Here is a 14,191-nt window from a genome sequence, read left to right as displayed (position 1 = left end):
TATCAATAACAACCAAATGGATAAAGATATGCCACCTCCACACTTCATCCCCACCCATATTATCCATCTAATAATCCATCCTTAGCCAACTATTATCAAACCACGTCTACAACCAAAACAATGCAAAATATCCAATAAAACTTTGGGGAACTTAGGGTTTATAGAGGGGTTTACCTTCTCTTCCGATCCCAAACTCAATGCCGCACAAATCACCTTCGATTAGAGAGGTTTTTGGGGGAGATTGGGCGAGGAGAACGCGGTGGCGACCGAACCCTAGGCGGGCGGCTGGGGAAAAAACGGAGGAAGAACTGGCTGGGGCGGCCTCGGCCGGGCTCTAAGTAGCCAAGGTCAGCGCCAACTTACTTGGCGCTGAGGTTGTGCACCTCAGCGCCGAAGCGGTTGGCGCTGAGGTAGCTGCCACGTCAGCTAGGGGATCGGCCCGGCCGCCACGGTGGCACAATGTCAGCGCCAGTCCCGTTGGCGCTGACACGGCCAACCTCAGCGCCAATGCGCTTGGCGCTGAGCCGACGGCCTAGTTTTGGTTGAAGTTTTTGGTAGGGGTTAGTTTCGAAATAAGTTTTTGAAAAGGGTCAATTTGTCAAAAAAACGGCAATACAACGGCAGTTTGGACATGGAGAAGACAAGATGCCAAGATACCGTGAGGTAGAGGTCGGTGTACGCATAGGTACAGGAAGCAACAAATCTCACTTGTGACAGATGCAGACATACGTATAGCCACGTACTCCTAGGTAGTTTACAATTGCTGCGTACACGCATACGAATATACCCAAAATAAACAACCAAAATTTCGCCGTGTAACTAACTCTGCTCGTCATATCCAGCGCCCAAGCAAAGTAGAGTGGACGCGATCCGTCGCGTCGCCGTCGTCGCCACGCGTGTCACGACGCGGGCGCGCGCGCGCGACGGCGACACTCTCTCGCTCACGCAGCGGTATATTATTACGCTATCCCCCTCGCCGCGGAGCCCCGCACTGGGCGCCCCCCGCGCACGCACACGCACACGCACACGCAAGCGACGACGCTCATGCTGCGACGCGTGCTCGCCGGGTTCCGGGCGCTGCACCCGCGGCCGCGCCGGCGCCGCCACGGCGGCGCGGAGGGCAAGGCGAGGGTGACCGTGCGGCGGTTGGGGTCGAACGGGAGGAAGGAGGCGGCGGCGGCGGCAGCGGGAGCGCGTCGGGATAATCGCGGCGATGGCGCGACGGGGGAGGCGGTGACCATCCGCGTGGCGACGTTCAACGCCGCGATGTTCTCCATGGCGCCGGCCGTGGCGGCGGCGTCGTCCGCAGAGACAGCTACCGAGACCGCGCGGCGTGTCACCACCCCCGCCGCCGGCGGCGGGCGGCGACCCAAGGGCATCCTGAAGGCGCAGGCGAGCCTGGCGCGAACGGCGAGCAAGGCGCGCGTGTCCATCAACCTCCAGGACAACGAGATCTCCCGGGAGAGGAGCAAGCTAGGCAGCACGGCGGCGAGGAGCACCACCACCGCCACAACCACGCCGGCGGCGACGCAGCAGCTGAACGGCGGCGCGGAAGGGCGGCGGCGGAGCGTGGAAGAGGTGCTCCGGGAGGTGGGCGCCGACATCATCGGGCTGCAGAACGTGCGCGCGGAGGAGGAGCGCGGGATGAGCCCGCTGTCGGAGCTCGCCGAGGGGCTCGGCATGCGGTACGTGTTCGCCGAGAGCTGGGCGCCGGAGTACGGCAACGCCGTGCTCTCCCGGTGGCCTATCAAGCGCTGGAAGTCGCAGCGCGTCGCCGACCAGTCCGACTTCCGGTCAGTCCGATCGTCTCCTTTTCCCTCGCCGTAATTTAATTTCCTCGCATCAACCATCACATTTCTTGCATGGATTTTTCACTTTACGGTGTACAGTGGTTGCAAACGATTAAGGGGCTTTTTTTTTTTCTTATGCTTATGCTTATCAACTAAATTTTAAATTTTTAACTTTAAATTTGGAGCTGAATTCGAGGTTTTTTCATCAAAGTTTATTTTTCAGCATGTACTTTTATATCGCTAAGAAATACATATATAAAAGTCTTATTCACAAATTACTATTTATTTGCAAATATGCCGATGGGTCCGTAATTTTTTTCAATATAAAATTTTGAACCATTTTGATATTTTAACAAGCCAAAGGGTGAAAAGTGTAGAAACAGGTTAAGTAAATTTCCAGAAAATTCAGTACAATTCCTACCAACTGAGCACTCGATGAGTAGCAAGAAAAGCTTTTCATTGGATTCAGTATATGTATATATCTCTTATTTTCTACACGACAATACTAGATAGTACTCCTACTAGTTGCACACTTGCAAATTGCCAGTACAGACTACTGCCATAATAATGGGATTCAGAGCTGGCAGGCCACGCCACGCCATACTCTCTGAATCTGAATGTTCCATCCTGTGCTTCAGATGCGCATGAGCTGCCAAGCTATGCTTGCATCTCACATTCTCACCCTCTAACATCCTGTCTTTCCGTCTCTAAAAATACCAATCTACGTGGAATAAGATGTTTTCTACAATAATAAATTTAAATAAAAGCTTATTCAGATTTATTATACTAGAAAACATCTCATTCTATTTTAAATTGTTTTCGAAGGGAGTAACACTGTAAAACAGCAGACAGATTGCTACCACCATTACATCTGTACATCACTCATACTGCTGTACTGTACTATACACTCCTTTGTCCAACCGTGGCTCGTGACATGTCACATGCGTACAGGGGGCCCCACGCATGCACGCGTGGGCCCCACTTCGCGCAGTGACCCGGTCGTAACCCCGTCGGCCGTCGGCGCTAGCTGCCGTCGGTCAGGCACTCAGGCACGCGCAACCACCATGTCGTCCGGCCGCTAGCTTAGCTTTGCTGCTGCTGCTTCTGCTTCTTCTTCAGCTTGGTATCTAGCTGCCCCCGTTGTCTCGAATTTCCTGGACGCGTCGCGGTCGCCGCCCAATTATTGGGCCGTACCGTACGCACGCCTGCCGTTGGGTTTTGTCCCGTCGCCGGAGGAATCCGACGAGGGACTAGCGACGACGACGACGCAGGTGGTCGGTTCGGTGAGCGTCGCCGTCGTCCAGCTTACCTGAAGCTGACCACCTTTTACTACCTTGTAATGATGGATTGAGTTAGTTATATAATTAAGTAATACCTCCGCTTTTAAAATATAAGTATTTTTTAGGGGTGTTTAGATCCAGGGATGTAAAGTTTTGGCGTGTCACATCGGGTATTATATAGGGTGTCGCATAGGGTGTTCGGGCAAAAATAAAAAACTAATTACAGAACTGAACTGCGAGACGAATTTATTAAGCCTAATTAATCCATAATTAGCAAATGTTTACTGTAGTACCACATTGTCAAATCATGGAGCAATTAGGCTTAAAAGATTTGTCTCGCAAATTAGTCGCAATCTGTGCAATTAGTTATTTTTTAGCCTATATTTAATACTTCATGCAGGTGCTCAAAGGTTCGATATGTCAGGGCAAAAAATTTTAGGGTAGAATCTAAACACGGCCTTATTTTGAATGTAGACAATCACTTGTCTGATCGGAGTAAGAAATGCTTATATTTTGAGATGAAGTAAGAAATGCTTATATTTTGAGATGAAGATAGTATAATTTTTAAAAGATGTTTTAAGAAAAGAAAGATGGGGAGTTTAGTCAAGGTCTCAGATCACTAGCTAGCTCCTGGTCTCCTGCTATAATACAAAGCGATTGATTAGTTAATTAATTGATCGAGCAGATTGCGGTGACAGTAGCAGTTGGGATTAGGAGTTTGTTACACAATCCGACAAGAGGCAACATGATTACTGGGTAAGTATGGCAGATGCGTAGTTTAATTTAGATTTTTAGCAACTAATGCTCCTTTCTTAGAAAGGTAGAATAATAATAATGAGGATTAGGTGAGCTGCTCCTTTGGCAGATCAAAACCCTGGGAAATGCATATGCATACGGATCCCATAAAATCCAAGGCCAAAATGGGCACCCCAATTGTAGCTTAATTTGGCTTGTTTTGCTTGATTATTACCTATAAAATGGGTTACGCGTGACGCTTTGGTTAGGTTTAAGCGAAAAGGACCGCGTTCACATGTGATTGGAGTACAGGTTTAGGTGTGCTCAATTAACTACTACTACTAGTTGATAGCTAGATGCAGTTGAAGGGCAGTGGAAGTTGTGTGACAAGGAATGGTAGGTCTCCATGTATATATATATCATACTCAGGGTCCAATTGAAAACCGCGGAATTTCGAGGTTTAGATGCAGGAGAAAAGCGGATTCCGGTGTTAAATTTCAAATGGTTTTCAAGAATTCAAATTCGAAACAGTAAAATTTGACCAAAAGTTGGCCAGAACTGTCGTACCGTCAGGGGTAGAGATCCCGGATCTCAATAAGAAAAGGTGAACCCTGGTCACACTCGTCTCGGACATGGGCCCTGTTTAGTTCTAAAGTTTTTTTTTTCCGAACTTCCAACTTTCCATCATATCAAACCTTTCATATACACATAACTTTTCTATCACATCGTACGAATTTCAACCAAATTTTCAAACTTCAGTGTGAACTAAACACGGCCATGATCATACATCTTGATGTAGAAACTAGATTTATTTTCATTATCAAAAAAGATATAGGCAATATTAATTATACTATCCTAATGCAGTAATGCTGACATAATGTGGTCAATGAAAAGCAAAGTGCTGCTGCCACATAATCTCGTGAGAACTGAGAGATCTGAAAATCTGAAATCCGTGCGTCCTCCGAGCAGTCGCCATCGAGAAAGGGTACTAGTAGAAGTAGTAGCTAGGCAGGGCCTTTCTTGGCAAGACAATTAGCGGGGCAATGGCTTTGATGGATAGCAACATCTGGCCACGCAGCGGCGCCTTGGCAAGTAATTGCACAACAACGACTGCTGCTTCCTTGTGATAATCATCCTGTTGTTTGTGTTGTGTAACTAGTGAAGAGAAACAAAGAACAAACTCATATGTTACCATAGGTCTATATAGCTAGTATTTCAGGGAAAAAGAAGAGAGAAGTTTTTGGATGGTACATGTAGCATCATCTTAACTTCTGTTTCACCCAGAAAAGTGGTAAGAATTACCCATCATTCTCCTGGACAAACATTTTCGATTATATTGTTCGAAAAGGAAAATCTTAGATGCGCTTGCTAGCGTAGTGGCAAGTGTGGCTGGTTTTGACTCTGACCTTGAGGTCATGTGTTCGACTCCCAATATACTCACAATTTCTTCTTAATTATTCAACACTAACCCGTTCCTCTTTCTCCTTTGAAAAAAAAAGTTCTTTTTTTCATGTTGACAAAAACCAGAAGCCTTAGAGAAATTTGCTCTGCAATTACACTCTATGTTGCTATCATAAACAGAAAACCGTCACCTTTCAACGAGCTATGAGCCTATAAAACGGGAGCAAAAAAAAAAAACACCATGAATTCATGACAGCAACATATCTGATTGTGCCTGGCCATCTGAACAGTGAACATAACTCCTCTTGCCTCTGCTTCCCATCCATGGTCCCTCCACGTGATTATTAAGCGTTAATTTTGTTTTCCAAATCATGCAGGAACGTGCTGAGGGCCACCATTGAGGTTCCGAGAGCCGGGGAGGTCAACTTCCACTGCACACATCTCGACCACCTTGATGAGAGCTGGAGGATGAAGCAGATGAACGCCATACTGCGCTCCAGCGATGGCCCTCACATCCTCACCGGAGGGCTCAATGCGCTCGACGGCACCGACTACTCCGACGAGCGATGGGCCGACATCGTCAAGGTAGCAGCAGTCAGTCAGTGTTCAAGTATCAAGAATTTTTTTGTGTCCCTGAAACTGGAACACTGATGAGTAACTTGAGGAATTGTGCAAAATTTTGATGGTTTTGTAGTACTATGAGGAGATCGGGAAGCCGACGCCGAAGGCGGAGGTGATGAAGTACCTGAAGGGGAAGCAGTATGTTGATGCCAAGGATTTTGCAGGAGAATGTGAGGCTGTGGTGGTTGTTGCTAAAGGGCAAGGTGAGAGGTTACATTTCTCAGCTTGTTCAGATACCATATGGCCAACAAAGTAGTTTCATTTCAGTTAATCTGCTCTTTACTGAACCTATGATGTATATGATGGACTGCAGCTCCTCATTTTTAGATGATTTCCTCTAAAAATTGATGACCTAAGGTGCATTTATCACATTGCACAACCAATTTCAGCTACCTTATGAAACACAAGATCTTTGTTAGTTTTTCAGTTACTCGCTGTTGCTGTATAGTGGTTACTGAATATCTGAACTTTTTATGAACTTCAGATGTACAAGGGACATGCAAGTATGGCACAAGGGTGGATTACATACTGGCCTCACCAAACTCTCCCTACAAGTTCGTGCCAGGATCTTACACGGTCATATCCTCAAAAGGAACATCTGATCATCACATCGTTAAAGTTGATGTAACAATACAGGACAAGAAAGAAACTGATGAAGAAAGCGGCAACCAGAGACAGAGAGTAGTCAAGATAAACAAGAAGTGTTCAAAAAAGGGATTATGGGCAGCTAAATGACATTCTGATTGAGTAAATTTCAGGGTTTTTTTTTAATCTTTGTTGGTGCCAAAAGGTCTTTGTGGGTTGCTTTTAATTGTGTATACAGCTAATATTTGGAATGAGGTTGAAGGATGTGATGTATGACCAAGAAGTGGAAGTAATGTATTTTGGCCTGGCTTCCCCTTTTTGTGGTTACTACCTTACATCTGGTTCTACTTACAGAGAGTGAGCTGTTTGCCGTAAAGGAGAAGTGGAAGTGAGATGCAGTAGTGACTTAGGCTCTCAGGCCTGGTTCAGTTCCCAACTTTTTTTTCAAATTTCTAACTTTTATATCACATCAAAACTTTCCTACACACAAACTTTCAACTTTTCCGTCAGAACGTTCCAATTTCATCCAAACTTCCAATTTTAGCGTGAACTAAACACACCCTCAGTGTTAAACCCTGAAATCAGCATATCTTCTACTCGTATATGTGATGAGTGGCCGAAGCTTTGGTTGCTTAGGTTGTGTTTAGTTCGTGTGCCAAAATTTTGTTGAAGTATACGGATACACATTTGAAGTATTAAACGTAGACTAATAACAAAACAAATTACAGATTCCGCCTGTAAACTGCGAGACGAATCTATTAAGCCTAATTAATCCGTCATTTGCAAATGTTTAATGTAGCACCATATTATCAAATCATGGCATAATTAGACTAAAAGATTTGTCTCGCGATTTACATGCAAACTATGCAATTGATTTTTTTTTTGTCCACATTTAATGCTCCATGCATGTGTACAAACATTTGATGTGATAAAAAAGTTGTCCAAACATTTGATGTGATGGAAAAGTTGAAAGTTTGAAGGAAAAAGTTTGAATCTAAACAAGCCTTAGTTGAATTGTCATTGCTTAATGCTCATGTTTTACTTAACAGAGATTATAAAATAGTTTGGTATTACACATCTTCTGGACACAGTCAACTCAACTGTTCCATTGCAAATTCAGATTCCTGGAGACAAAATGGAAGAACAGTAACCGGCAAGCCCAACTATTCCAGAGATATCTGACGGTGGCAACTACTGGATACGGCACGGCATACCAGCTGATGGATACGTGCTGTACCAAACAGTACAATAAACACAGGTCCAGAATACATTTGTAGATATCCCAACCACCATGAAGCATCCGGTGGTTAATCACGAACAGATGCATGCCAGGGCCGGTGGCCCTATAGAAGTATGCAGATCAACAATATGCCATGCAGATGAGATTATGCTGGCTCATTAGATGCAAACATAGGCCCCAGATGTAGACATGGTTTCAACCAGCTCACACGAACTCTAGACAATTTCAAACAATGCATAGTTTAACAGTGAAAAAAAAACAAGCAGGGTACACGTCCACATCCACCATCATATTTTGCTGGCTCATGTGACATACATGGTACAGTAACTGCATTTTGTTTCTACTTAAAAAAGTTTTCATCAGTCCATCAAAATTCACCAGCTTCTGAGTGCATTAAATAAACATCCACATAAAGGTTTAAACAAATCAGGGGAGCTGCATTTCGTATACAGAGATGAGCTCCATCAGTTTGCATTATTTCTGTGAAAGAAATCAGGAAACTAGTGCAGGATCGTCATTGACAGTGTCCTAAGCCGAAGCTGCCAGTAGCTCCCTTTCGGCTCGCTCACGGATTCTCCTTTCCAGTTCTGGCCTGAAGTGCCTGATAAGTCCCTGCACAGGCCATGCAGCAGCATCCCCAAGGGCACAAATAGTATGCCCTTCAATCTGCTTAGTGACCTCCTGAAGCATATCAATCTCCTCAAGCTTCGCGTTACCTACTTTGAGCCTCTCCATGATCATCCACAGCCACCCTGTTCCCTCCCTGCAAGGTGTGCACTGCCCACAACTCTCATGCTTGTAGAAGTACGATAGCCTAGCAATTGCATCAACAACATCTGTGGACTTGTCCATCACAATAACTGCTGCAGTACCCAATCCAGATTGCACAGCCTTGAGTGCATCATAGTCCATCAACACATCATCACATATATGCTTCGGTAACAAGGGAACAGATGAACCACCAGGAATAATTGCAAGCAGGTTGTCCCATCCTCCTCTCACACCTCCACAGTGCTTTTCAATCAATTCCTTAAGAGGTATGCTCATTTCCTCCTCGACAGTGCAAGGTTTGTTCACATGACCTGAGACACAGAATAGTTTAGTTCCCGAGTTATTCTTGCGTCCAAAGCTTGCAAACCATTCTGGACCACGCCTGAGAATTGTTGGAGACACAGCCACTGTTTCAACATTTGTGACAGTTGTGGGGCAGCCATATAGGCCAGCATTGGCAGGGAAAGGAGGCTTCAACCTTGGTTTACCTTGCTTGCCTTCGAGACTTTCCAGTAGGGCAGTCTCTTCACCACAAATGTAGGCACCAGCACCAAAATGTATATGCACATCAAAGTCATAACCAGATCCACAAGCATTCTTACCAAGAAGACCTGCTGCGTATGCTTCCTCCCGAGCTTTCAAAAGGTTGAGACGCTCATTCACATATTCACCTCTAATGTAGATGTAAGCAGCCGATGCCCTCATCCCAACTCCAGCAATCAAACAGCCTTCCAGAAGCTTGTGGGGGTCATGACGCATGATTTCTCTGTCCTTGCAAGTTCCTGGCTCACTCTCATCAGCATTAACAACAAGATAAGAAGGGCGTCCATCAGATACCTTTGGCATGAAGGACCATTTAAGCCCAGAAGGGAATCCTGCACCTCCACGCCCTCGAAGTCCCGATTTCTTCATTTCATTCACTATCCAGTCTGCCCCTTTAAGCACCAAATCCTTGGTTCTATGCCAGTCACCCCTCTTCATTGCACCTTTCAGGAAAGGGTCATGCTGACCATAGAGGTTGGTAAAAATGCGGTCCTCATCTTTGAGGTCACCAAAGTGAGTCTTCTCCGGAGGTGGAGGTGGTGGTGGAGGTTGTGGTGTGCTTGATGTAGTAGCAGCCTGAGTGCTGAATGATTTGCCAGCAGAATAAAGGCCAGCACCTGTTAGAGAACGAGTAGGCTGTGCTCTCGATAGATAATGGAGGTACTCAAGTGCAGCCTGACAAGAAAAAAAAAACCAATTTGTTATCACAGCTTGATCCATGAGATGTGATTCAGGACAAAAAAAAGTTTGTAGTTACTTTACTACAATACGCCAATACTTGTCAAAAGCAAAAGACTAAAGTAATCTTCATTTGAAAGCTGACTAAGTATCCAAGCAAGTGTTGAAAGAAGCAAAATTAAGAACAACATGAACATCAAGAAATGATCAGAAATACAGAATTCTGATGCTCTTGCCTTCAGTTTTTAACTAGTTAAGTGAACTAGAATAGAGTAATTAGAACATGGTGACAAGGATCTCTACTTTCAACTCAAACTTGCTGCTGCAGGTAAATGGTAAATCAACGAATAGAATGGGAACAATTTTGCAGATTTAGAAACCAAAATAAATACATCAAGTTCAAATATATCAGCCCATAAGTGAAACATGAATTATATATAAGCCCAGCAGGTGCCTACAATGTTGGAGCATTATTTTAGAAGTATCTAAGTAACAAGAGAAAAGATCAAATGCTCAGTTGGCAGCAAGTTGGTGTTTTTGATAATCTCATTGCAGCATAGAGCATACCTGTCCTGATAAAGGACAGGTTTTCAGTATCTGCAATACGATTTTCCTATTTGTAGTAGTGGTTTTATATGCAAAGTAAAAACTAAGTAAGCCTACGAAAGGCATAAAAGATAGTATCACTTTGAGGTGAAGTATCATTTGTTGTGTTCTTAGTTGTACCCAAAGGAGAAGCCACGAAATACCAATATCAAACACATTTATATCCCTACAGAATGTAGCATATTCATAAATGCACCATGTTTGTTTAATCTATTGAAATAAGATAACCACAATACTGGTATTCCGCTCGGGGCATCAGGGAAACACTAATATAGTAGAAAGAGTAAAGATCGTTTCGCGTTTCAATCAAGTAAAGGAGTGCAGCACATGTTTTCATCAGCAATATTGAATACAAAGAGGTAGCAACAAGCCTGTAACTGAATGGTCATCTTCAGTTCAAAAACGAGCTTTTGAATTATTGTTCTCTATTTCAATCAAGCAAAGGAGTGTAGCACATGTTTTCATCAGCAATACCGAATACAAAGAGGTAGTAACTAGTCTGCAACTGCATGGTCATTTTCGGTTTTCACAAATGAGATTTTGAATGGCCTATCCAAGCAATTTACGGCATGCTCCGAGTATCCACGACATAACAAGAAACCACATCCGCAACAAACTGAAACTCGATCCTAAGCATCAAGTCGTAAACACTTTACAGCCAGAAATCCCTACAGAACTAATACGAAATGCAAAAGAGACGGACATGGAGCCCCTCCTAACTGTCCATCGGCATTCCATGCTCTACATCGGTTACTCCTCTCCCCTCGACCTATCCTCTACTCCCGGAAGAAGAAGAGATTCGTCGCCATGCGCGCACCACCAACACACATCGACTGGTGCAAACCCTCCTCCACCCTCCCACAGCTCAAACCCGCTACGCGCACTCCTCTCAGATTCTCGCAAAGGCGGTAACAGCGTTCGCGCCCCTCGTGGTTGGGGGATCCAGACCGGAGAGAGATGGGGGGGAAGGAGGAGAGTGGAGAAGGGCGGGGATTCGGACCTTGCGATCGGGGGAGATCTCGGCAGATCTGAGCAGCGCTCGCCGCAGCGCCATCTCCGCCTCCGCGCTGCTCCTCCGGAGCTCTCGGATTGGGGAGATCGGGGGAGGATTGGGGTGTGGTGTGCCGGAGAAGAGAGGAGAGGAGAGAGAAGAAGGGAGACGAGACGGCTGCGTGCGTGGGTGAGCTCCGGGCCAAGAGGAGAGGCAGCGAGCGTGAGGCCAACACACGGACGCGCTGCTCCCTCCGACCTGGAGTGCTAGCTATTGGGCCGGAGCGGAGCTTGGCCCATAATACTAGTTGGGCCGTTGTGGGGAACTTCCAGCCCGTATTATTAGTTGGGCCGTGACGGTGCGGCCTGCCGTAGTTTGGTATTGGCCCATATGAGGCCCGTAATGCTAGTTGGGCCGGGACGGTGCTGTGGCGAACTTCCGGCCCATATTATTAGTTGGGCCTCAACGGGTGACGTCACCGCCTCACCGGCTACGTCCGGTTTCCAACCCCGGCGTTGGTCGGCCACAGGCGCCACGGCGTCCCGAACGTCTCCACCGGCCAGATCGTCTCGTCGGAGCAGACAAAACTGCCGGAGCTCCGGGGCCACCGCGTGTTCGAGCTCACCGGCCGCCGGCGGCGAGGACGGACCTCGTTGCAAATAATTTTATTCTTGGTGCTACCATTTTGTCATGCTCTAGTAAGCATGCATGCTAACTACCTTGCAATATTCAGATGAATTTATATATGTTTGCCAAATTTATCATCTGCTTTCCCACAGATTCATCCATTTCAATTAAAGATTTCCACATCAATATAGGCTGGTTTGTTTTGTGGCCTAAATTAGCCTTACCAATTTTTGTCAATGCTAAATTTTAGCAAATTTTGGCATGCATAATTTTGGTAAGGCAAAGTTGTGTTTGGATTGAAGTCAAAATAGCCTAAATTAACTATTTAAATGACTTATTTTCTTAGGCATGCCAAAATTTGACTCCAAACCAAATAGACACTAAACGCTATTAAAATTGTCAAATATTGGTAAGGCTAATTTAGACCCCCAAACCAAACCATCCCTATAAGTCATGAACTGCGCAATATGAGGCAAATCAACAAGATCGAACTACCATTTTTCATGCTCTAAGCACGAATGCTAACTACAGCATTCATAGAGTTCTTACTGAACATTTTCGCTAATATAATCGTGCGGACATTCAATTCAGATGAAAAACTCATAAATGTTTGCCAAGTTTATCATATAGTTCCCCACGGATTCATCCATTGCGATGGAATATAACAAGTCATAAACTGCACAAAGATGAGGCAAATCAACGAGATCAAACTAGCTCTTGGCCTTATTAGGTCACAAACAGACAGATGAACAAATGCGAACAAAAGCATCAGACAGAACACATATGCACACGTGCAAATATTTAAAAAAACACAACCCATAAAAAGGAAGCACATGCCTGCATGGCAATGCAAATCGACTAATCGGGCTCGCCGCCTACAGCGACGCCAGCGACGCCGTGGCGGGCTTCGCCGGCGGGTAGCCGATCCCGTGGCGGGTGGACGGGAACACGACGAAGACGACGCTGGCGAGCGCGCCGACGACGACGGGGAGCGCCATGACCACCTTCTTCTGCTGGTCCTTGAGCGACGGGTAGAAGCACGACACCGTGTTGGCGTCGGCGAGCAGCGCCACCGCGGCGAACACCGCCACGGAGAAGAAGGCGTGGACGAAGTCGCCGAACCGCAGCCTGTACTTGGAGAAGTCCCTGCCGGCGGCGTCCCCGCCGTCGGCGCCGCCGCCGCCGCTGAACGGCAGCAGCCCCCTCGCCGTCACCAGCCCGTACCTCACCTTGCCGTCGGCGCCGACGTAGCTGTCCGTGAACTGCGAGAACGCGCAGAAGAAGGCGCAGAGCACCAGGATCACCGGCGTGACGACCTTGTTCGCCACGTGGCAGTCGCCGGTGTTGGTGACGATCGGGGTCAGCACCTCGTACACGATCACCGTCGCCGTCGGCAGCAGCTTCAGCACGTCGCCGATGCTCTTGAACGTCGTGTCCGCCATGTCGCCCACGGTGGTGCTGTTGCTCTTGCTCGTCGCCGCCGCCGCCGTCGTCTGACCTGAGCTCGCTGCTGCTGCTGCCTTCGTCTCCTCCTTGATGCCTTCTTCCATTGGCTACCTCCTCCTTTTAAATGGTTCTAAGCTGATCGAATTCTCGTGATTTTATAGGCCACTTGGGTGTAAAGAAATCCATGATGAATTTGGAGGTTAGTTGCTTGAAGAGAATAGTAGCTTGTTTCGATTGAAATGTGGCAATTAATTAAGGAGATCGACACACATGTACGTGCCTGGCTACTTAACACGAAGGCACATTATCCCTATGATAAGCATGAAATTTATTAGCAGGGAGATTTTGATAGTGATCCATATGGGTTATAGTTTCCTGTGAGTTTTTTGGTCTATGCTGTTTGCTTGTTCATGACTCGAAGATGTAGACTCAATTTGTTTAAATCAGTGCAGCAACTTCTCAGCTCACGAAATCCCGATTGGTTAGACAGTTTCTTGTAAGGATGAAATTATCATCTTAATAACTATATCTGTTTTTTTTATTAAAAAAAACAATCATCTCAACGGTCACTGTATTGCTGATCAATGCAGCCGCCTCGTGCCATCTTGACCCGGTTATATTAACAGTATATACTAAGTGCTGACTTGGAAAATCATGTAGCCCAGGTTAGTGCAAACCGATTGGCTTTCTGCAGTTCTGATTTCTCTATTCCAACAGACAAGAACCGAAGCGTGCACTGTTTGTTGATAGCGAAGTACATGTACAGTTATGAAATCTAGTTGCATTTTTTGTTAGATAAACTGCAGTTATTATGTACACTAATTCGAATTGTTTTGAGATTTTGGTGACATGGGCAAGGAATACGTGTGAACAACAT

The 14,191-nt window shown here is 46.0% G+C and overlaps 3 protein-coding genes across 3 annotated transcripts; 1 reads left to right on the top strand and 2 right to left on the bottom strand.

Moving 5' to 3' along the window:
* Positions 1-988: 988 nt before the first annotated feature.
* On the top strand, positions 989-6,739 carry LOC4344096 (uncharacterized). Its single transcript, XM_015789574.3, has 4 exons — positions 989-1,793; positions 5,584-5,791; positions 5,901-6,030; positions 6,312-6,739. The coding sequence occupies exons 1-4, from the start codon at positions 1,045-1,047 to the stop codon at positions 6,560-6,562; spliced, it is 1,338 nt and encodes a 445-aa protein (XP_015645060.1). The 5' UTR covers positions 989-1,044; the 3' UTR covers positions 6,563-6,739.
* A 1,136-nt stretch (positions 6,740-7,875) lies between these two features.
* On the bottom strand, positions 7,876-11,416 carry LOC4344095 (NADH dehydrogenase [ubiquinone] flavoprotein 1, mitochondrial). Its single transcript, XM_015791697.3, has 2 exons — positions 11,251-11,416; positions 7,876-9,641 (listed from the first exon to the last, which is right to left on the bottom strand). The coding sequence occupies exons 1-2, from the start codon at positions 11,302-11,304 to the stop codon at positions 8,181-8,183; spliced, it is 1,515 nt and encodes a 504-aa protein (XP_015647183.1). The 5' UTR covers positions 11,305-11,416; the 3' UTR covers positions 7,876-8,180.
* Positions 11,417-12,570: 1,154 nt separating this feature from the next.
* On the bottom strand, positions 12,571-13,671 carry LOC4344094 (protein DMP2). The gene has a single exon (XM_015790088.3). The coding sequence runs from the start codon at positions 13,416-13,418 to the stop codon at positions 12,744-12,746; it is 675 nt and encodes a 224-aa protein (XP_015645574.1). The 5' UTR covers positions 13,419-13,671; the 3' UTR covers positions 12,571-12,743.
* Positions 13,672-14,191: the final 520 nt, after the last annotated feature.

The sequence above is a fragment of the Oryza sativa genome, chromosome 7 (genome assembly GCF_034140825.1).
Source record: "Oryza sativa Japonica Group chromosome 7, ASM3414082v1".
NCBI lineage: Eukaryota > Viridiplantae > Streptophyta > Magnoliopsida > Poales > Poaceae > Oryza > Oryza sativa.
Note: the sequence above shows the minus strand (reverse complement) of the source record. Positions and strands in the feature narration are given on the sequence as shown.